Source organism: Leopardus geoffroyi, chromosome C2, assembly GCF_018350155.1.
Source record: "Leopardus geoffroyi isolate Oge1 chromosome C2, O.geoffroyi_Oge1_pat1.0, whole genome shotgun sequence".
Lineage (NCBI taxonomy): Eukaryota > Metazoa > Chordata > Mammalia > Carnivora > Felidae > Leopardus > Leopardus geoffroyi.
The window spans coordinates 68,817,563-68,841,202 of record NC_059333.1 but is presented as its reverse complement, the minus strand read 5'-3'; the positions used below and the strand labels follow the sequence as shown (position 1 = coordinate 68,841,202).

At 48.8% G+C, this 23,640-nt stretch overlaps 1 protein-coding gene across 2 annotated transcripts in view; it reads right to left on the bottom strand.

Annotated features, from left to right (window-relative positions):
* PDIA5 (protein disulfide isomerase family A member 5) overlaps window positions 1-23,640 on the bottom strand; it is a 93,469-nt gene that overhangs the window by 9,406 nt on the left and 60,423 nt on the right. Inside the window, exons 11-15 of one of the 2 annotated variants that reach the window (XM_045502279.1) lie at window positions 19,471-19,607; window positions 6,891-6,961; window positions 6,183-6,343; window positions 1,941-2,071; window positions 986-1,567 (exon numbers count right to left, since the gene is read on the bottom strand). In XM_045502279.1, coding sequence (XP_045358235.1) covers window positions 1,566-1,567; window positions 1,941-2,071; window positions 6,183-6,343; window positions 6,891-6,961; window positions 19,471-19,607 — 502 coding nt within the window. In that variant the 3' untranslated portion in view covers window positions 986-1,565. Of the gene's footprint in view, window positions 1-985; window positions 1,568-1,940; window positions 2,072-6,182; window positions 6,344-6,890; window positions 6,962-19,470; window positions 19,608-23,640 lie in introns of those variants that run through there. The other variant, XM_045502278.1, reaches the window with a different exon arrangement.

The window sequence follows — 23,640 nt, the reverse complement described above, 5'->3', positions numbered from 1 at the left end:
ATGGGACATGTCGGGGAGGTGGGAAGTGGGTGGGAGACAGGAGGTGGGAGACAGATGGGAGGTGGGGGACATGGGGGGAGGTGAGAAGCAGTAGAGATTGGGGAAGGATATGGGGATTGGCTTTTGCTTCTACTTTATACTTACCTTTATCAGGTGTGTGATCTTTCTTAGTATTAGGTTCTTTATATGTAAATAACCATAAGGACGTGTCATATACTATATATAAATAAGTATATATTATTTTCATAACTGAAAAATGTTTAAAGATTTGCCTTTGGATAGATCCACCTCCCTGATGAGCATCTCTGGAACAGGGTTCAGGCACAGGAACATGCAGTAGAGAAGGGAAACTCTAGGTGCCAGGCCCTTTGATGGAAGCCAAGTCGCCCAGTGGAGCAGCCCTGAACGGGCTGTTTCGAGTTGTTTCTTGCCAGAGTACATAGACTGTGAAGCCCTTGAGCTGTGGCAGGGACCATGCCTCCTTCTCTTGTATCCTGGGCCCCAGATACCACCCAGCACACAGTGGTTCTGTGAGGGAGGTCGTTAGCACCTCAGTGGGGTAGGAGTCCTGACTCCAGAGGTCTGGGGGAAAGAGGGGAGCAATCCCAGGGGAAAGTTTGTAGTCTGGACTTTCTAAAGTCCACCCAGGGGTTGGTCAAGGACCTCTGCTTCTGTGGCCAGGGTTTCACTGCTGCTGAGAAAGCTCATACTCTCTGAATTATGTCTATGGCAGAAAGAGCACCAGCCCAGGCTGCAGGGAGGGCTCTGTCGCTTCAGTGCTCCGAAGCCTTGGGTAGGTCACACATCTTCTGGGTCTTAGTCCTGTGCCTGGCATTCTGCCCAGAAGGAAGACAACTTCTTAAAACCCACTCAGCCTTCTAGGCATATGCTAAGGACAGATGAGGACAGACAAAGACAGTGAGAGGCTCTGCAAGGAAGGGAGAGAGCCCAAGTCCCGCTCTGACCTGGAGAAGAAAAGGCAAAAACAGAGGGACACTTTGCTGCCTGAGGGCAGGGGTCTGAGGCTGGGAAAGGTGGGCAGGAGGCAAGCCCTCTCAGAAAGTGAGAGGGAGGAGTGACTTTACGGATTACTGACACTTGAAAAGTGGGGCAGGAGGGGAGGCAACAGGAGGGCTGGCTACAAGCAAGCAGGTTTATGACTAGATTGAGTTGCCTGGCTTCTCTGTAGAGCGAAGCTTTATTATCCCCACTCCATTAAGCTGAGCTGTAACCGGGGGGAGAGAGACAAGGGCAACAGAACAGTGGGAAATTCAAGAGCCTTCCCTTTTAAATATCAATTAACTTCAAGATGGAACAACACAAAATCCAAAGGTCACAATCACACGTGTCACTTCCTCAACTTAAACTTTGATTAAAAGGGGGATAGAGGGGGAAGTTAGCTCAGAAAAATGTGGTGTGCTTTTCCCACAGATTCAAACCCGATGGCATCAAAGCCACGTGGAGGAGGTCAGGGAGGAGGACTGGGCTGGGGTACTCAGGAAGACCAGGAAAGCAGAGGCCAAAATAGGTCGGCTAAATTCCAGGGTTTGAAGGTGAAGTCAGTGCTCTGTGGGACAGAAGGAGCCAAGGGGTAGGTGGAATTGGCAGGTGGGAGGCAAGCAGCCTAGAAGATTCCAGGGACATGAGGAGACTGAATAATTTTATGGCAGGCCCCTGCCACAAACAGAAGCAGAGGGCTTTACGACTGATGTGAGCAAGGCTCCCCAGAAACAGGGAGAGAAACCCTGACAGAGCTAACAGGAAGAGGCCTTGGATTTGGAAGGACCTCAGCCTGGGATGAAACTGAGGAGCCCTGACACAGCAGGGATGAGCCCAGGATCCGCCTGTGGCTGCACTGTTCCCTGGTGGAGGGATCTTCTTGGTTCAGTCTGGCCCACCCCTCCACCTTGCACCTTGGCGGGCACCCCCCAGCTACTTACAAGGGGCATAGAACATGACCAGGGTGTGCTTCTTCTTCTTCAGGGTCTCCCGGAAGTTGTCCCCTACCAGGTGCAACACGCTGGTCTGCTGCTCTTCCCACGTGGGCTCTGGGGGTGGAGGGGCCTCAGGGCTGCAGGAATGGCAGGGAGGGGAGACGGTCATAAAGGGAGGCCTGTGCAAGGGCAAACACTTCCACCCCCACCTGCTCAGAGGAGCACCCAAGAAGAAATCACTTTGCATCCTTTCTAAAATTTAATTTAAAACCTGTGTTCCAACGTGAATAAATCTGTACCATCAACAAAGATATTCTGATTTCCTCTGAGGAGCTTATTAAAAAGCCATTTTGTGATGGTGTGGAAGACCTGAGCTCCTTTTAGGGCAGAGCAGTCTCTCCAGGTGTCAGCCATCATCTTGCCACGGGTACAGAAACTCCTTCGCCTGGGTTCCCCTCCCTCTCTCTCCCCCCCTCTTCCTACTGCCTCTTCTGGGATCCTGAAGGACCCTCCATTATGCTTTGCGCTGGTGGAGAGAGCATGGACCAAGGAGTGAGATGGGTCTGGATCCAGATTGCTTATCACCTGTGTGAACTTAGGTAAATTACCAAACCCCTCTGAGCTTCATTTTCTTTTCTGTTAAGTGAGTACAATGATACCTATTTCCTGGGATCCCTATGAAGAGCAGAGACAGTGTACCTAGGGCACCTAGTCAGGCCAGCAACTAACAGTTGCTAAGAGCCCATGTGCTCTAAGAAATACTAGGCATTCATTGTGTGTTTCTAATTTTTCAGTCTTTTTCTGTCCACTAGTTCCCTCCATTGTGCCTCACAAAAGGACAGATCTCAGCATGGTCCCTGTGCAAGGATGACACACAAATTCATGAAACGTTCCGTATTTTTTCGTGATGAGCACTGGGTGTTATATATAAGTGATGAATCACTAAGTTCTACTCCTAAAGCCAATATTATACTGTATGTTAACCAACTAGAATTTAAATAAAAACTTGAAAAAAAAAAACCCAGAAACAAAAAAGACAGATCTCAGGGTCTTTTAAAAGCCTTTGTTGCCTTGTCCCCCTCTCTACAACCACACTGCTCTGCTCCTTCTCTGAGAAGGGTCTCTGGGGAGTGGTCTGCACCCAGTGCTGCCACATCATCCCCTGCACTCTCTCCTTCACCCATGCACCACTGGTTTCCACCCCTGGCCTCAGCCCTGGCCCCAGCCCCGAACCCAGCTGAGTGCAGCCCTGAGCTAGCCCAGGACCATTCCTCTTTCAAGAGTCCCCTCTATCGAGTGTTCACAGGGTCTCCCTCCTCTTCAGGTTCTATCTGAGCCCCTGCAATTCTCAAAAGATCCCATTCATCCACATGGCTTCCATAATTCCTGTGCCTGAGGAGGATCTGAGCCCAGACCTCTCAACAAGGCTCCCTAATTCCAGGTGTTTTTCAGATACTTCTGCTGGAAGGCCCCACTTGGAGGTCACCCCAATCCTAACAAAACAGAACAGATCACTCTTCCCCCTCCTCCACACCTCCCAAACCAGCTTTCCTCAGCTACCTCTCCATTTTGGTCAATGGCACTGCTGTTCCTGTGACCAAGACCGGCCCCTCCCAGCCACCCTGTCTTCCTCCCTTTTCTTCCTCTAGGTCCCCTGCCCTAACCCTGGCTCGTGGACGACACCTGACCTCCCTGCTCTACCTTATCCCTGAATCCTGCCTCCCCGGGCTGGCCTGCTGGTGGGCCTGTCTCAGTCACTCACAGCACACTTGTGTACAAGCCTGGAAACACCATCAGCCTCACCCAAATTCCTCACCCTGCTCCTGCGTGACAGGCCTCGGTCCTCCATCTCAGAGCTATCTGCTGTTCATGCCCTGCCTGAGAATTCTTCCCAAGCTCCCAAAAGAACTACTATTTGTCTCTGGGCAAGGCCGCCAACCTCTCTGAACCTAAGTTCCTTCATCAAAGAAATAGGAATAAAAACTCTTGACCTCATAGGATCTGAGGATGAAATGGGCAACAGATACAAAAGCAATTGGCAAAGCCTGGGAAGGTATTGCCACTTATGTGGCAATACTGTCAGTTATAGATCCAAATAACAGCTGGCATCAATAATAAAAACAGCTTCCTTTCTCTGAGTATTGCCACACCACACACCGTGCTAAGCACAATAGTCTAATTTAATTCTCTAGATGAGTCTTTGGGAAAGTGTTGTCTCCGTTCTACAGATGGGAACAGGCTTAGTGAGGTCAAGAAAATGGCCCAGGGTCACAATCTAAGCACAGGTCTCTTAGACTCCAAAGTCCATGTTTTACCCTCAGTGCTTTTCAGGTGCTCAGCAGCAGAGACTCTGCAAAGAACAGACACAGCTCCTCTGTGCTCACTACCTGCAGCCAGGCCTCTCCTGATTCCCTCAGCTCTCCCACCACAAGTGCAAGCACCAAGAAACTGCCTGAACCCCACCCTGTTCAATCCTCCCAGGGTACCAGCTCTGGCACCGGAGGGAGGCTGGAGAGGCAGGTGTGAATGGCAACCTGCTTCTGATGCCAGAAAACCCAGAAGAGGGAGTACCTTGTCCCTTCTGGAAGTGAGCCACCACTCGCCTCTGATCCCTAAGAGGGAGGCCAGGCTATTCTGAGAACCTGCCCCCAGTGATGAGCAGGACAAAGTGGGAGAAGCTGAGACTAGGACCTCACTAGTGTACCCACCTCTTCCCAGGGGTCTCTCCTGAACCTAGTGGAACCTTCGTTCCCATTCTATAAGTGGGTATTTCTCAAAACACTATGGCTGTGGGTTCCATTCCCACTTCCTGAATCAAAGCTTCAGGGACAGCAGCCCCAGGATCTGTACTTTAAACAAGCACCTCAATACAATGTGACACATATATACTCCTAAGTTTGAGCACAAATGTCCTAACAAAGTAACTCAATCTAGATGCTGCTATTTTGCTTGGTTCTCATGTCACATTTGACTCTAAAGTCTTGGTTTTCATATGGGAATATACTATGCTTTGTACCAGGGACCTCAGCAAAGGCTGGAATATGTCTTCTTTTACTTTATCTCCCCTGCCTACCCAGTGCTGAAATGAGGAAATATTCCCAAATATTCAAGGGTGTGTGTGTGTGTGTGTGTGTGTGTGTGTGTGTATGCGCGCGCATCTTGGGGGAAGGGTGTAGATAGGAGAAAGTCTCCTTAACTACGTCCTAACAATTTCTGCCTCTCAAGCAAGGCCTGGGACTTCCTCCATTTCCCAGGGTACCTGTGTAATGGTTCTTCTTCCTCATAGGACAGGGAAATGCTAAGAACTGCAGGTTCCAAAGACCTTGGGTGAGGAGGAGGTCCTTGGGCTAGTAATTATGAGGCTACTCAGGTTCTCTGGACTTGCAGGCTGTTATGGGCTGAGTTGTGACCGTTTAGCCCCCATTTACATGTTGAAGTCCCAGCCTCCAAGTACCTCAGAATGTGACTGTACTTGGAGACAGGGTCTTTAGAGAGACAATTAAGTTAAAATGAATTCACTGAGATGAGCCCTACCCTAATCTTACTGATGCCCTTCCAAGAAGAGGAGATTAGGACACAGACACAGAGGGAAGACTGTGTGAAGACGTGGAGAGGAAGAAGACAGTCAAGGAGAGAGGCCTCAGAAGAAACCAGCTCTGCTGACGTCTCATCTTGGACTTCTGGTCTGTGGAACTGCGAGAAAATAAACTTCTGCTGTTAAGCTCCCAAGTCTGTGTTACCTGTTGTGATAAATCAGCAAACTAATACATACACTGAGGGAGCTCTTCACAATCCGTATTGTCAGCCCCAGACCACCACAGGCTGCCTCGTGGACACATTACTGGAGGCCTGGTCAACCACCAGCAGACCTGGTCCTGAATGAGTTCAGCTCTGAGAGTGAAGAGCTGTGTGTGTCCTCCAGCCATCAAAGCAGATGGAATAAAACGCCATGAGGAAGCCTGGGGCTAGGTCACGGGGAGAGGGGGTGGTCTAAGAAGACAGACATGCCACCCGCTGCACTGGTGCTGGTGAAACTGTATCCGGGAAGGCTACCAGTGACGTGCTGCGTGAGAACAGGTGGCCAGCACCCCAGAGGTGGCTTTAGAATTGGAGAAATCCAGTCCGCCTTGGCTCTTGTGGCCCTCAGCCAGGGTTAGCAGCCTCTAAGGTTTACTCTGTCTCCTCCAGGCCTGTTCCAGTGGCCGCCAGCCAGGAGTCAGGATGTGCTACTGAGACCACAACACTTACTTTCGCATCCACTCAATAAAGTTCTTCTTTGTTCTGAGCGCAGGCACTGCATATTTCTCTCCGTTCTTAAAATACTTCAATGTAGGAAACTCGGAGATGTGGAATCTTTCTGCCAGGGCCTTGTTGACAGTGGCATCGACAGCTGCAAGGACACCAGAGCTCTGGGATGGGGGAGAGGCCAACCATGCATGACAGCCTCAGACACCGTGCTGGCAGAAGAGGAGCCCAGATGCCAGCCCCCAACCTGCCCGGGACCTGCCAGTGTTTCACTGGGAGTGGCTGGCTCCCTGGGCTCATATATTCCAGGGAATGACTGCACACTAGAAAGTGCATTATTTCTCATTTGTGGGCTGAAATGAGACTTTTAAATCTGCCCTGCCAATTAGGCTGTGTAGACTGTGGCCGTTCCCAATAGCCAGGGTCCCAGAGCAAAGAGAGAGAACTTTGAGGCTTCACCCCAGAGCCATGACCTGGCGGAGGCCACGTGGACAGCGTGGGAACACGACCCCGTCGTCTCTCTGCACCGCTCCATCCCTGCTCTGGGCCCCACTGTCTACAACATGTGTACTCAGGGACAGTGAAGTCCTGCAGACCTCAGGGATCAGGGAAGTGGCTGCGGAGCCTGCGCGGGAAAGTCACTGTGATGATTCAGGTCACTGATTCTTCAGAAGAAAATGGTGGTGGGGAGATTAAGAAAAGGAAGCTTACGTCTGCTTCTCCATGGAGGACTTCTGCTGCATTCTCAAACTCTGGCTTCATTTTCTTACAATGACCACACCCTGTGGGAAGAAATCAAGAGAAAACATCCCCATGGCATGGAGGCTCCAGTGATGCCCCTGCCTCTGTGCAACAGCTGGGCCCTATTCACAGACACCAGGGGGACCTGAGAGAAAAGAAGCAGCACCAGCTCAGAGGCAAGAAATCTTTTCCCTAATCCGCTTGGTAGAGAGGGGAAGGTGTGCAAGAGGCAAAAAATGAAGTCACTACATGAAAAAGACTGGCTATATGTATCTATAGGTCCTATACTGGATATACACATATATAGGTCCTGTGTGCCAGGCACTGCTATAAGAGCTTTAGATCCTCACAACAGCCCTGCAAGGTATAACCTGATTATCTCCATTTTATAGACTGGGGACTGGCCAAGGCTACTTACACTGCCACAGGTCACAGAGCCAGGGTGCGAACCCAAGCAGTGTGGCTGGAGGCCACAGTCACAGGCAGTGTGTGCTTCCCAGCACCATTACCACTGCCATCCCCTTCCCCAGGGGCAAAGGGAGCCCGAGGCTTGAACCGGGAATAAGCATTCAGAGAAGCAAGAATACATTCCAATTGTCCCCACAGGGGAGGATGTATGATATGACAGGCACGGGGATCAGGCCTGTCATTTCCAAATGCCTATTTCTTCATATAAAGATTGCTCTGCCCTCTCCTCCAACCACACACATGCAGTAACATCATGAATAATAAAATTTGATACATTAAAAAGTAAACAAACACTTTGATAGGTAATGTCAGGACATTTGTACATGGCTTTCATTTTAGTAGAGAGTACTTTCTGGCTTCTAACACTGCAGGGGCTGTGAAGCAACAAGGTCCAGACTGGCTCAGGCTCGGGACAGCTGAAAGGTGAACCTGGCTGCGTGGGGGCCATGCTTGAAGCAGGCTAAGCAGAAGGCAGGGACAGAGCTCGGCCTTCTCCTGGGGGTACGGCTGTGTGGAAGCCAACAGCACTGCAATTCTGTAGCTAACTTGGGAGAAAGGGAGGCAGACAGACATACCAGTATTAGCAAAGGAGACCTCCCACAGCCTCCGGAAGCTACCAAGCCATGGGAAGGGCTTTCCTGCTTCCATCTGAGCACTTGGCTGGGGCAAAAGTTCCTGTCTTCTCCAAAGTCACTCCTGCAGAGCTCAGCCCCAGGGGGTACCAGAACACAAACATGTCCCCTCCACCCCTGTCTGTTCTCAGCTTCCTCAGTCCACGCTTACCCGTTCCTCCTAGGGACAAGGGGTTCCACAGTGGCTATGCTGCATCCCCCCTCCCCCACCCACACACTGATAGTAGAAACTTTAAGTGATCATGCAGCATCCAGGCCAGAGCCATCAAGCCCCTCTTTGGACAGAGCATTCTGGGGAGCCATGAGATGACTCAGTGGATAGAACTGTCCCTGATGGAATTCAGCCCAGGGAGCAGCTACAATTCTCAGTGGCACCAGCATTTTGGTCCTTCTCAAATGGGCCCAAGGGTAAGGGAAACCTGTGGGTTCACGGTCTGACTACAGCCCACTCAGGATGCCATGAACCACAGATCACCATGACATTGAAACATAAGAACATCATTTTCCAGAAATGAACATTTAGTGCTATCACAAGCCATTAGTCACTTTCTAAGCAATCAGGTTACAAAGGATTGTTTTGTTTTGTTTCGGTTAAGTTTATCTAGAGCTGAAAACACGTTTTCCCCCAAAGAAACAATTTCATACACAGATTCTAGGCAGGTTCTCAGGAAAGACTATAAAAACCCATTTAACAGAATGTGCCTGAAGCATACAGAGCGTGCAGTGCTATTTCTACTTCACTGAACTGTCCCCCAGATGGAAAACACATAATCCAGCTCCGGACACCACACAGGCCTCTGCCTGCGGCGAGCTGCTACCCACAACAGCAAGAGAGAGCATCTTCCTCAGCTCAGGGTGGGACTCTGGGCCTTCCTGGGTCACTGACACTCTTAAGAATTTAATAAAAGCTTCTCCTTCCCTTCTCCCAGACTGATGCGTATAAAGTCCAAATTTACGTATAACTTCATAGGGATCCGATCCCCTATCTGGCTCACAGACCCCAGTTAAAAGCCAAGGCACACAAGGCCCAACTTCAAGGCATTCTTTCCCATGGGAGGTGGGGCAAAAGAGCACAGAGCTGTCCCTACAGGTGTCCAGGCTCAAGTGTCCATTCACACCAATCCATGTGTCAGGAGTAATGGAATATTCTACAGAAGAGTCTACTGACTTGACGTGGAATATACTAAAATGAACTTTTTTTTTCCTGGTTCTCACTAAGAGCAAAGGAGTAAGTCATTCTCTGGAGCTTATGGTCAGGATGAAGGAGTTCTAGAATTCTTAAAGTGGACCCCCACTCCTTCGGCCTGCCTCCAGGCTGACAGCTCCTGGCAGCCTGCCCCAAGGGATCACCCATTCTCCCGTTCCCAGACTGGCCCTTCCTGACTGTGGTGGTGGAGGCTCACCTTGCATGAAGAGAAGTCAGGAAAAGGAAGCTCAGAGGAACTCCTAATGCTGATCTGTCACCCAAGAATTCAGCCTGCCCTGGAGAAGAGGAAGTGAGTGGCCGGGGTCACCCACTCAGTCCAGTGGAGACCTGGGCTCAAGGCTCCAACTGGCCTCTAAAAAAGGCAGGAGTGGCAGGGAGACTCACCCCTGACCACCCTCTCCCATAAACAAGATATGAATGGTATCGTCAGGCCAAGTGCCAGCAGGGCCCATGGTCAAGGTGGGCAGTGCGATGGACTGGGGACTGGGGGAGGGAAGACAAAGAAAAGCCAGCCATTGCCACTGACAGAAAACCACTATTTCTTTCCAAAATGTCCCAGTCAATGTGACAGGACCCCTGAAGACAAGAGAATTCACCTTCATACCTTTATCAAGTTCTGGCCCTTTGATGCCACTGTCCTGCTGGGGTAGCAAATAGACTTCCATATCACCTGCTAGCTTCTATCCGTGGTGGGCCAGAGATGGACTCTGAGCCTGAGAATTGGCTCACTGGGAGGAAGGGTCTATCACAGACATGGGAGGGACAAGTGGAAGATATGCCAGGAAATGTCCAGCCTCTTTAGTTTGCACTCATGCCTCTCTCCTGGACTTCTGGCCCGGTCTCCCAGGACTCTCCTTAAGATAATAAAAGTACTTGCTCACTGTACTGGGCTTTGCCAGCCCAATGAGACAGACGGGACAAGCTCATTAGAGCCAGAGATGGGCCCTGACATGGGATTGAGGTGGATCTTCTGGCTGGAGTTCCCATCACTGTGTCCACATGACACAAAATTCCCCCCAAATTCTGTCCGTCAGCACCCACTCCTCATCATCACAGCCCTTGCCCTGATGGACCAGGCATCTCCACACAGTGCCTACCAGGCTCCGGCCCCTACCCTGAGTCTTTGGTTCATTCCATCCCCACCAAACCAACCATTTCTCTTCTACTCACAAAGTACTTATTCATATATTTCCATGGCATTTAATTTCGTACTGCCTTGTGACTGTTATATTGCTGTCTTCTGATATTTAGGAGCAGCCAGGACATCTTTTCAAGACATAAATCAGATCAAACTCTCTTGGTTATAACTTTGCAATGGCTGTCCATTACAGGTACATCAAAATCCAAACTCTACCATGGCCGTAAACTGCACGCCATCTGACTCTCCCACCCACCGACCTCAGCTCCTGTCACCTCCCTCCTGTCCTCTGCTCTGCAACCTGTGGCCTTCTTTCTGTTCTATCAGACCAAGCTCACTTCTACTTCACGGGTCTTCATGTACTCTTACCTGGAACATGTCTTTTCCCCATGTCTGTGCACGGCTGACCACTTTCACATCATTCAGGTGTTAGCTCAAATGTCACTTCCACGGAGAAATTCCCTGACCATCTAATCCAGAGGAGCCTCACACCATCATGTTCTCTTCCAATATCCTATTTATTTTCTTAACTGTACTCAAAACAACTGGAGTAATCAGGAGGTGCCTATGGTGGCTCAGTCAGTTAAGCATCTGAATCTTGATTTCAGCTTGGGTCATGATCTTGTAGTTTGTGAGTTCAAGCCCCGCTTTGTGCTTTGTGCTGACAGAGCGAAGCCTGCTTGGGATTCTCTCTCTCCCTCTCTCTGCGTCTCCCCAGCTCGTGCTCTCTCTCAAAATAAATAAATAAACTTTAAAAAAACAACAACTGGAGTCATCTTCTTACTTGAACCTGTCCATTCCAACTGGAATGCAAGCTCTGTACAGACTTGGCTGTGTGTCTAGCTCACCACCATATCCCTGGTACTGAGGATGGCAGTCAACACACATTTTGGATGAGTTAACTTCATGCCTATACTGTTCAGGTTTACACCTGTGCGCACAGGGTTTAACTGGACTAAATTCTTTTGGGGCAAGAGTCATGCTTGTATCCGAATAGTTGCTAGTTTGACTATTTAGTATAACTGGCAGCCAAGCCAGTTACTGGGTACATACCCACCGCCTGCCCACCATTTATTCACTTCTGCTCCTTACAAGGTCTGTAAAACATCTCTGGAAATCTCCAACATCTATGGATTTTGTTCTACAGCTTCTCCTTCATACCCTAGAGTACTCTTCCCCTTGCTTACAGCACCAGTTCCCTCTGCTTCCTGAACAAGATACGAAGGCTAGGCAATAAACCTCTGTAAAGAGAGTTATGACAAGGAGAATGACCAGGCCCCAAAGAAGAGAAAGGTCTGGCCAGACGAACATCTCCCTTGTTGGCACCCACCTATTCTGGAGCTCTGTGGGTCCTGGGCAGTGCCTGCCTTGACCCCAGCCCCAGCCTTTTGGGCCTGGCCTTCAGGATGTCCTGGCCGTGGGGGCTGCGTGAGAGCCAGAGGAGGAGGTTACAGAGCAGAAGCAGGACTCCAGCCCACTGAGTTTTAGTGTCCTGATTGTGATTTGATAGGCCATTAAGTTTTACTGCCAAACTTCCTTGTTGGGTTTTTATCATCTGTGTAAGTGCACTTACGCTGATTTTCATGACCTGGCACAGGGGCTGCGTGTCAACTCCTCGAGCACATTCTTTTCTGGCTGTGGGAATGTTAGCCTCCCGTCAACCCCAAGCTTTCCAATTCCTCTGGATTACACCAACTTTAATTATACCTATGATTTTATTACAGATCAGCTATGGAGACTTCCCTGGATCCTGGAACCAGGATTTTCCAGGGGACCAGATTAATCTGGAAAGCTCCCATGTAACTGGGACCCTATAGGGAGCCTGGATTTTCCTATCCACATTCCTGCTGCCTTGCCTGGAACTTGGCTGAGAGCATGTCAGGGAAGTGGGGCTCCTACAGATGCTAGCAGACACACTCACATTTTAACACTGTGATGAGCTCCTCCAGGGACCGCAGGGCTCTTTCAAAGCTTCTAGCTGTATACACAACAAAGCTGACTCGTAGATACTCACAGACACTCTGGGGGCAGGCTCACACACTGACGGATGCCTTCATCCATCACACAGCCCTCTTCTTGTGCAAAAAGAGAGTTGTTTTTTTTTGTCTCTTCCTTTACATTAGTGGAAAATGTAGATAACAAGCTTTTAAATTTTTTCTTCCAGGCTTCTATCCTAAGGAAATAATCTGACATGTGGACAAATATTTATGCATGAAACTGTTCTCTGCAGTGTGATTTATCATGGGGAAATACGGTAAACAACTCGAACCTGCAACATTATGGTGCTGGCTAAGTAATTTATGGTGCCATTATACAATGGAATATTATGTGACCACAAAAAGCATGTACAAAAAAGAATTTTTAATAACATAAGAAAACACAAGATAATTTTAAGAAAGATGTAAAGGAAAAACATGCATGGAAAAAAGGACTTAAATAAAATTAAATCCTTTCTTCCCATCTGGTACAACAAGATGAAGAATACAGAGGAATTAAAGAACAAGATGAAAAAAACAAAAATATTAGAACAAAATGCAGAGCACTGGTTTTATAACCTAGGGATGGATTTCCCAGGCAAGCCATGAATCCCAGAGGTCAAGATGGGGAAAGACAGGCTTGCAGAAGGCTCAGGGGTGCAGGTTTTAATCCTGGCTCTATCTTTTTGGCTAAGTGACCTTTGGCCAGTTTCTCAACCTTCTGGTGCCTTTCTGTCCCAACCTATAAGTTAGGGATAATCATGATATCTACTTCTTAAGATCTGTTGTGAATATCAAATGAGTTAGTACATACAAACTGCTTAGAACAAATGCCTGATCCATGGTAAGTGCTCCATAAATATTCTACTTAACTATTTGACTACAAAAAAGGAAGCTTTTGTACAATGAAAGGCACCATAAAGTTAGAGCTAGTAACAGACTACAAAGAGAACACGTGGCTTGCGTGAGAAAACATATCAAGATTACTATCGATAAGTATAGAGTTCCAGCTCGAGAAGAAAAAAACCCAGCAGAAAAATGGGCAAAGGATACGAATAAGTGGTTCACAGAAGAACTACAGAAGGCTGACTAGCACATGAAAGGATGTTCAATTTCTCCAGAGGTCAAGGAGCTGTGGGCAAGTTGCCCTTTTGCCCAGTTTGGCAGGAATTGAAAAGGCGGACAGTTATCTGTGGCTGGCAAGGATGCAGGCTGTCACACACTGCCAGGTGTGGCAAAGACTTTCTGGAGGGAAGCTGGCAGTATCTATCGAAGCTCAGGCACACTCATCCTGTGGTCCAGAACTTCAGTTTCAGGAGTGAGTCACGAATATTTAGACATGTTCCCGAATACATATGCTTACAAATGTTCACTGCACTGTTTGACTAATCAAAGACTGGTGGCCAATGTCTATCACTAGGGAATGGTTTAAAATCTATACCTCAATTATTAAATACTATTCAATGGTTGGAAAGATCGAGGTAGATTTATATGCCAACATCTACATGTACACAAAAACATCTTCAAGACCCACTGGTAAGTGAAAAAAAGCAAGCCACAGAAGAAGACAGGAAATGATACTATTAACATAAAAAACCTAAACTCAAAACACTGATATTTAGGTAGAAGCACAAAAGGAGGAGAAAGATGTTCCAACTGGTAGCAATGGTCAACCCCAGTAGGGGCTCAGGGGAGGGAATGGGGACTTCACTGTTCATACTAGATTCTTCTATATCCCTTGAACCTTGCGCTGCCAATAGTAAAAACGTTAATATTATCCTTATGTTGTTTGTGCGATTAAAAATAAAAGTGATAGCATGAAGGACTTTTATGGCATGATAGTTACACAAATCCACACATGTCAGAAAAAAACTCTATTTACCTATATGTTGATTGAAAAAATAAAAAAAAAAAAGGGGGGGGGGGAAATAAACTAGAAAGAATGATGCCAAAAAGTGACAAGTGGTTGCTTCTGGATAACGGGATTGTAGGTGGTTTTTTTCCGCCTTGATCATTTATACTTCTCTGTACCTTCTAGATTTTATACGAAGATCATATTAATTGAGAATAAGACAGAAAGTAAGAAGCAGAAAATCTGGACAGGGCTCTGCTACCGAGCCGAGGGAGACAGCCCAGCTCCTGGAAGGCAGGCCAGGCCCAGCAGCCTCCAGCACACGTTTCCAAGAAAACCCCTGGACCTGTTGCCTAGGAATGCAGGTGGATGCAGCAGGGGTGCACGGCGGGGACAAGCTGCTTCTCGGGGACAACCTCCCCGTGAGCCCTCCTTTGTTCCTTCTACCAGCCCCACGTAGGTGACGCTCCCTCAGGTAGTGTCCTTCCGTGGCCCAAAGCAGGGCTGCAGGCACACAGACAGGGGGGAGCAGGTGGGTGTTCCTGCAGCCAAACACACAGTGACAAGAAGATGAGGACAATGCATTCTGACTTTTCTCCTTCAGGAAGTTGCAGAAAGAAACAAAAGGCTCCAGGAGCGGCAGTAGTCCGTGTTCGGCCACCACACCCTTTTTGGACACTGTCCTCTGTGGGGTCAGAGAGCTGGGCCTGGTGCTGCAGCCTCCCTCGTCCATGCCAGGCCCCACACTGAAGGCCAGATGGATGCAAAGGGGGAAGCGCTGAGCCATGGAGGGTTGCCCCAGGGCTACGAGTGAGGCCCCCACTCTATCCCTACACTGCACAGCACACACCCTCCTCTCAGAGCCCACTGCTCACACTCAGACTGTCCTCCCCAGGAGGCTCATCCCAATTCTGGAAGGCGAGGTCCACGGAGCAAACCTGCTTGTAAATCTCAGTCCCTGTCGTTCTCTCGGTGTGATCTGGGCCAGGACTGGAGCTAACGTACGTGGAGGGCCCTGCACTGTGCTGAGCCTGTGCTTATTTGCTCAGTGATGACTCAGGCATCAGATGTAGAGGCTGCAGAAGGATCTGTGAGAGGTTTCTAACCCACTCCAGCTAGAAGGCAAGGGTGAGGGAAAGAAGGTAATAAGGCAAGAGGAGAGGCTGAGGTGGAAAGTAAGTGGCAAGAAAGCTGGAAAAGACGGTAAAGAAGCAGGAGACCACTGGAGGTTTGATAATAGGCAACAACAGGGGCTTTTCCTGCCAAGAATCCAGGGGGTCAGCTCCATAGGCACCCTGTGAAAGTTCAAGCACAGAACCAAGTGATTTGCTTCTGGAACGTACAGATGCCAGGGAGCACCCACCTGGGGCAGGCATCAGTCAGGTGGAAAGCTGAAGGTCCTTTCTCTTCCTGGCCTTTCAGAGTGGAACCGGGAAGCATCTGACATTGAGCAAGCACATACTCTGTGCATAGAAATAACACTGCAAAGAGGGACCATAACTCTTTCTGGGAGTCAGTGTCAGGAATGTTAATTTTCTTCTCTATATTTTCCTATATTATCCCTTTATAAAATGTACATGCATCCCTTTTTAATTACCAGAAAGTCAGAAAAACAAATTCAGCTTTTTAGTTTGAGCCCTATTTCAGACTACTGGCATCTTTAAAAATCTTAAATGCAATTGTTCAATATTTTAGCTAGCTATCCTTTTTCCAGCTCTAACCCTTGCAGATTTAGAAGTATGCCTTGTTTTTTAGAGTGTTAACAAAACTGTTGAATAAAAAACAAGTACCACCCTCTAGACAGAACCAGGCCTGACTCACATTCATTCAGCACCAAGGAGGTGCTCCGGTCAGGGCGGCCCCATCCCGCCCCTCTTATCCATACAGTCAGGAAAACAGAGATTTGCTTTTGATAAAAGAAAGACGTGCTAATTCACGAACTCAGTAATCATGTCCTAAGAAACAAATCAAGCACATCCAGCAATCCTTAGTAGAAACTATGGTCTCCTGTGTTGAAAGATCCCAACTTGTTCTTCTAAGCCTCCAAAAGGTCTGCTTCTAAACCACTTCCTGTTTGCTCTGAGATGGAAGCCTGTAATGCTACTGATTTCCAGCATTCACCTTTTATGCACTTGGGAAAACTAGGACAGCACTGCCAGTCTCTGACCTCCTGCCGTTTGTCCTTTTCCCCAGGTCAAATGCCACAAAAGTGGTTTCCCAAGCACTGCAGGTTATGGGGAGCACTCCAGCATCAGACGCACAGCTAGGCAGCCAAAAGTTCGGTGCTTGCGGCTCTCCCCTCTTGGGTTCCGAATTCCCTCAAAACTGCGTGCATTCCCTCCCTTCTCAGATGACAGACCATGCTCCTGGATACGGAAGTACTGTGCAGAGAGATTATCCAATGGGAAGCCATTCCCCTCTGACGGGAACAGTAACAGGCAGCTCATCAGGAAGTTTCCCCTCATGCTATTGCCCTGATCCCTATCACTGCTGGTCCAGCAGAAATAAACCCACACATGCACACACGTGCACAGCCAGGGGGCTAGCAGGTACTTCGTCTGGGAACGCAGGGGCCCTCACAGGCAGACACCCACCAGCAGAAGCCGCAGACGTCTCCCGTTTGCTAAGTTTGAAATCAGAGCCCCCTCAACAGGGCTCTACACAGAGTGGGGTGGCTTTCAAAATATTTATTAATAACAATGACTAATGGGGAAAACAAGAGCCATCTGGTTTCTGGCTCTCTTTCTCTAATTTAGCTCTAAACAACTTTATTAGTTTGTTTTCTCATCCTTTAAGCCCTTATTCCATGCCCACAGATGACCTTGGGTGGGGGAGGGGTGAAGTAATAAACAAGATCCTTCTGGTTCAGGGAGGGAAGAGGGTAAGGGACAGACAGGTTCCAGGCCCCAGACCCTGTAAGCATCAGCTACCACAATAGACTGCTCACAACCAAAGACTACAAGAAAGAACACAGACAAAAATTACCCAGTGTGCAACCCAGGTTCTTAAAAAGAAAGGGCTTAATAAACAATTATTAAACAATTCCAATATGGGGCGCCTGTGAGGCTCAGTGGGTTAAGCACCTGACTTCGGCTCAGGTCATGATCTCGTGGTTCGTGAGCTCGAGCCCTGCTTCAGGTGAGCCCCGCTTCTTTCTCTCTCCCCCTCTCTCTGCCCCTCACTCACTTGTACCCCCCCTTCTCAAAAAAGAAAAAAAAAAAAAACAATTCCAGTGTATCTGGTACATATTGTTTTGGAATAATATACAGGATTCATCAAAGGGGTCCATGCTCTTCACACTGAGATGCATAAACCACAAATTACTGCTCACGCCATTCTGTACTGTGTCAGGAGCTGGGTAGGCTCTCTTGATGCAGGCTGCAAGGACCGACATGCAGGGGTGACATTCCCAGGGAGGAACTGATCACAGTCAGCCAGTACTGCTGGGACAGGGATGCAGGCGGGGTGATCCCAATTCTAGACGCAATGTAACTTGCTGCCAGACTGGCTTCCATCAGCAGCTCTGACATGGGTGGGGAGAGCACATCTCAGCCAGGAAGACGCTGCAGGGCTCACTGGCAGGCAGCTTTTCGGTTCCTGCCAACCACAGGGACACGCTCACTAAGGCCCTGGCAGGGCTGAGGGTGAAGTGCTCCCAAGGCCCCATCATCACCCTTAAGCAGGAAGCTCTTTGAAACTTAGTTGTTTGCGTGTTTTGTCAGTTTTCTAGAAATTCAGAAAAAAGGGTATAGGAATACTTTCTTTTGGATTCTCTTAAAAATCTGGCACTTACTAGAAAGAAAGGAGCTGAGGAAATCCCCAATGGTGATCTGCTTGTGAACAGCTCCCAACTAACCAAACCCATGCGATACAGCAGAGAAAGGGGAGAGTGGGGAGACCAGGGCTCAGCAGTATAGGACTTATAGAGCAATGTACAATTTGTGCCATTTCTCTGTGAGACAGTCTCCTTGTCTGTAAAATGGGGCTAATCATACTTGCCTTTTGGCGTTGTGGGTAAGGTGAAAGGTGACCCTAGGGGGAGCCACTTTATCACCACAGGGTGATACACAGCTGTTAGCATAAAGATCCCTACACATGCGACGATTAATACTGCATTCTCCTCACTGAATATGCCTCTATGGACAGGACGGTTTATGGCACTGATCTACAAAGTAGTTATTTATAGGGGTGTCTGGGTGGCTCAGTCGGTGAAGCATCCAACCCTTGGTTTTGGCTCACGTCATGATCTCATGGTTTCGTGGGTTCGAGCCCCATGTCAGGCTCCATGCTGATAGTACGGAGCCTGCTTGGGATTCTCTGTCTCCCTCTCTCTTTACCCCTCCCCTGCTCGTGCTGTCTCTCTCAAAATAAACAAATAAACTTTAAAAACTAAAATAAAATAAACCCAAAGTGGTTATTTCTTGCTTGTTTTTCTTCAGAATCTCTTTCCTGCCATCACTGGACCAAAGAGCTGGCAAGAAGCTCTAAGAGAAGAGCATGCCCCGCCTCCCATCTGTCCCAGGGTGCCGAGGACCCTGGGCACCCATGGCAGTGGGCCTGACTTTCCTAGGAACTCTGTGTCCCAGGGCTGTCATCCCCTTGCTCACCCCTCCAGGTGCAACCTTCTCCCTCTTGGAAACAAATTATAATCAATTTCTCCATTCTCCAAGAGGATGGGGAGGACACTCGCCTAGAAAACTCCTGAGGCCTCCCAGTCATTATTGCAGACACCTTTTACAGCACTCACACATTTCCCTTCCTTGATCCACTGTGGCCACCTCAGGGCATGAAACTTTCAGGTGAAGCAGAAGGAAGGCATTTTACATGCTGGGGGATCTGAGGCTCCAGACCTGGCCTCGCTGGGCCATCTCAGCTGCTGGGCAAGATACAGGCTCTGTTGGGGCCTCAATTTCCCCCACCTAGATTAGAGGTGATTACTGTTCTAGGTAGTATCTCAGGACCCCTCCAGTCCTAATTCCTCCAATTCTGGGAAATTTATTTGCATTTCCCAACTTATGCTGACTTAGGGGAACGTACTCAGGCCCACTAGGTTGAGGTGAGGAACACCGGGGCCCGATGAGGACATGGGTACTGTTCCAATGGTGATGCAGGGTGGGCTGTGTGTGCCGTGGGGGCGGGGAACCTTGCCTGGCACCAGTGCATCCTGGCATAAAGGAGGCATCCAACAGGCCAGTGCTCACTGGACTCGTGTCCCAGAGCAGTGCCTGTCCTACGCTGAGAGAGGAAAGGCTGTGGCAGGAGCAAGGTTCCACTCACATGGGGCGTGGAACATGACGAGAACAGAGGAGTGTTCCTTCACAAACTGGTCAAAGTCTTCGTCGGTCAGGTGATAAACGGAGCCGCCCTCATCTGCCCAGGGAGTCTCGGGGACCTGGGGCTGTGGCGGCTGCGGACTGGAAGACCAAAAACAGGCAGAGCTCAGAGCAAGCCCGGGGCCTGAGCAGCCCTTACGAAATCCAGCCCCCTGGTGAAAGCTCCCACTGGCTCATATGGCCTGCTGCAAGGGCTCACCAGAAACCCCTCAGTGGAGAAGCCAGGGGTGAGCGATCTGGCCCTGCCCACCCTGCCTTCCCCTCAGAGCCCAGAAGTGCAGAGCTGATGTCTTCTTATAAATAGTGGCTTTCAGCCAGAGCTCCCTAGGCAATCAAGAAACCCCACTTCCTCCCAAGAATCTGGGGGTTTGATAGCATCTCAAGCTCTTTCAAACTTTCAGCAAACTGGCAAGAATAAATAGCAACAAAAAAGTGACCTTTGGAAAAGCTCTCTGTTGTGCTTGGTAGCTCCCCACAGGAAGGGCAGAGAGTGGGGAGAGGAAAGAATGGGGGGGCAGGGTATGTGCAGTGGTATGGAGGAAAGAGAGAGGCCAAGTGTATGAGAAAGACCAAATTTGGGCTGAGGAAGGCGCTGGGAAAGGGAGGCTGCCACATGGGTGGTGCGAGGTGTTCACTGACCAGCATGGGAGGAAGGTTGTGATGAGGAAGAGTGAGGCCAAGGGAAACAAGATCAGGGACACCCTAACCTTGACAGCATCTACACTATATCACTAATCCTTCCTAGAGACAACTGGATAACTGGAAGGAAGTTATCTAGTTCTCTCAGAGGAAGAGCGCTAGAGCAGGAAGTCAGGCTTGGAGGTCAGTCCAGATCCCTCCTCCCCACCTGCTAGCTGAAAACCTGGGGAAGCTATCTAACCTCCCAGGAGCCTGCTTCCACCTGGGATGACCACATGCTGGTATCTGCATCACCAGATGTTCTGGGGAGAGGCTGCAGGAGCCCTCTGTGGCTCCAGAGTTGAAGACAAGACTGCTGGTGACACAGAGCTCTGGCTGCTTTGCTGCCACACGCACCTTTGCCAGAGCACCTTAATTGCCGCTTGAAAAAACCCTTTAGGATGACAAATGTGAAAAGACAACCATCGTTTCCTGCCTTTGAGAGCCTACAGTAGAGAAAAGGTGTACGGTCCCAGCAGCCAGAACTAGAGATAATGAGAGAAAATGTGGCTGACACAATGGGATCTGCCGACCCCGCCGTGTGACTAGCAGAGCGGAACCTGCCACTCCCAACCCACAGAGGGCCTGGGTTTGATGTCACCTTCAGAAGCCCTCCCTTCTGGCCTCAGCCACCCTGAACCCAAGCAATGGGAAATAGCAGTAAGAGGGCAAACCACTTCCAGCCCACGCACGGCCAGTGTCAGATGCGGCTGGTGGCAAAATCAAGCTTTAGAATGGGTCACTAGCCAGACGACAGTCCTAGACCGACACCAGGAGACCTAGGCTCCCATACTTGGACTCAAAATACCACTAATTCCACTTTAGGGAATTTATCTTTCCAGTACACCTGCACACATGCAAAACTATGTATGTTTGAGGTATTTGTTGTAGGATGATCTGTCAAGGCAAAGACTAGAAACAACCTGTGTTAGTTGGTAGGAAATGGTTACATAAACTGCAGTCCATCCACACTATGGGGGTTCAGCATGATGAAGAACAAAAAGCTCTCTATGCATGGACATGGATAGACCACAGGGACGTACCGAACAGGCCATAATGTACTAATTTTTGCATAAAATAGGGAGAGATAAAAAAAATTAGTAATCTGCATTTGCTTGTATCTGCATAAAGAAACTAATCAAAGTCGTTGCCTCTAGGGGGTTGGGGGGTGGGGAACAGGATGAAGGAAACACATGGAAGCAAGACCTGTCAATGTAGGATTTTTAAGTATCTTTTTAAAGAATCATTTTTATTACGTGAATGGAATCTATTCAAAAATGAAAATAACTTTTAAACATCTTGTGACAGTACAGAATGGAGAAGCCATGGCTTAGCTGCTGTACAAATGTATGAAAGTGCCTGAGAAACTTCTAGTTAAGCACAGAGAACACACTCTAAAACCACCACAGTAATAGTACAAGACTTAAAAAGAAGAAAGTAAGAACCCACAGAAGCAAAAAGAACAGGAAAGAATACAACGGCGAAGATAGAAAAAGAGGTCAGTGCAATTTTAGAACCTAGGAAACGGACCTAGCAAAACAGGAGGCAGAGACCTGAGGTGCTGGGTGCGGTCAGGGGGTGAGGGGACAACCACACCCATAGCAGAGGCGCTTAAGGACCCCGAGGCACCACCCCTCGAAGCAGGGCTGTGGCCGGGGCTAGAAACAAGGGCACATGGAAAGCCTGAAAGCCAGGCCCCCAGATCCTGGCCCTCAGGCTAGCAGCCAGGTGAACACCCCTCTCCCACCCAGTAGACAACAGCTGACTCTCTGGAGAGGATTGCCAGAGCTGGGCACAGTGGCAAGAGCACTCACTAGACAGAGAAGGATTGAGCAGAAGTCTGAGGCCAAACACAATTGCTGAATTATGCCTTTTACATCTCTCTCCTTGAAGACTGGGGCTCCCACTTACCACTGTACCTCCCACACCTAATGATGCACACACCCAGGAGATGCGTTTTGAAGAAATGATGGAATGAGAGAAGAATGGTTGAAGGAACTGTGTGTTTAATATGGAGAGGACATGGGGAACACAATAGCTATCTTCAAATATTTCACACTGCATCAGAAAGAGAAAGTAACATTTATTTTCTATGGCTCCGAAGGGGAGAACCAACAAGAAGCTCCAGAGAAAGAACCTTCAGTCAACAGAAGAACCTTCTACCTACAAGAGATGGGAGGGAAAGAGAGCCATGCTGGGAGCCAGAAGAGCTGCGTTTGAGTCCTATTTCCTCCATTTACCAGCTCTGCGGCTTAAGCCTCAGACACCTACAAGATGAAGTATTTGGAGGCCTTTCTTTACCTCTCAGGTACATCTAGACAGATAATGTTCCAGAGTAAGATATTTTATAAATTTATAAAGTACTACCCAAATGTTCCTACATATCCTTCATAACTGAAATCATAGAAATCATTCAAACATGAGTGGGCGACCTCAACATGAGGCAAGGCCCTGCTCTCTTGAGGTGTTCGAGTGGGACTGAGATAGGTAACCATATCAGTTCTAGAGGTAATACAAACATTACAAGGGAAACTCTAGGGGCAGATTCACTGATGTTTCTATTCCCTTCCAATCCTGCGACTCTGATTTCCTGGGCTCTCCAGACTAGGAAATTCACACAAATCAGATCCTTATCTGAGGTAGGTGCCCATGCCACAGGTGAGAAGATGCAATAAGCATCAGAAGTCAAGAAAACTTTGTGATTACTTTCAGTTCACTGCTGGTTGGAATAAAAATACACAGGCAGAAACAGGTGGCTAAGTCAAAATGGACTGCCATGTATATACCCTCTACGTGCCAAGCCCACTCAGCAGCATGAAACCTACAGAGAGGAGAGTGAGAAACATAGCCAGTGGAAGCCCAAAGGGGTCCCACCTGCCATGATAAACACACCCACGCTGGGGCCCTTGCACACTCAGACCCCAAGGTCTTCACCTGGCCTCACTCAGTGCCCAGTGGCTAGCCACTCGTTGGGGGCGGTGGGAAGGAGATCTGGATTCCTCTCTCCTGGTCTTCTGAAAGTCATCCAGAGAATTAACAAGGCCAGATCCATTCTCATTCTTCTACACTTGGCCACACATAAGCCCTGAGCAACCAACAGGGAGGCCCAGGGAAGAGGTGCAAGGAAGCAGGAAATGTGAGAACACTTCTATCCACCAAGATGTAGGACAAAACCGGTAAAGACATAAAACACCTGGCACGGCAGGGGGAGGGGGGCACACTTGGGTGGCTCAGTCAGTTAAGTGTCCGACTTCAGCCCAGGTCATGATCTTGTAGTCTGTGACTTCAAGTCCCATGTCAGGCTCCATGCTGACAGCTCAGAGCCTGGAGCCTGCTTCGGATTCTGTGTCTCCCTCTCTCTCTGCCCTTCTCCCACTCACACTCTGTCTCTCTGTCTCTCTCTCAAAAATAAATAAAACATTAAAAAAATTTAAGA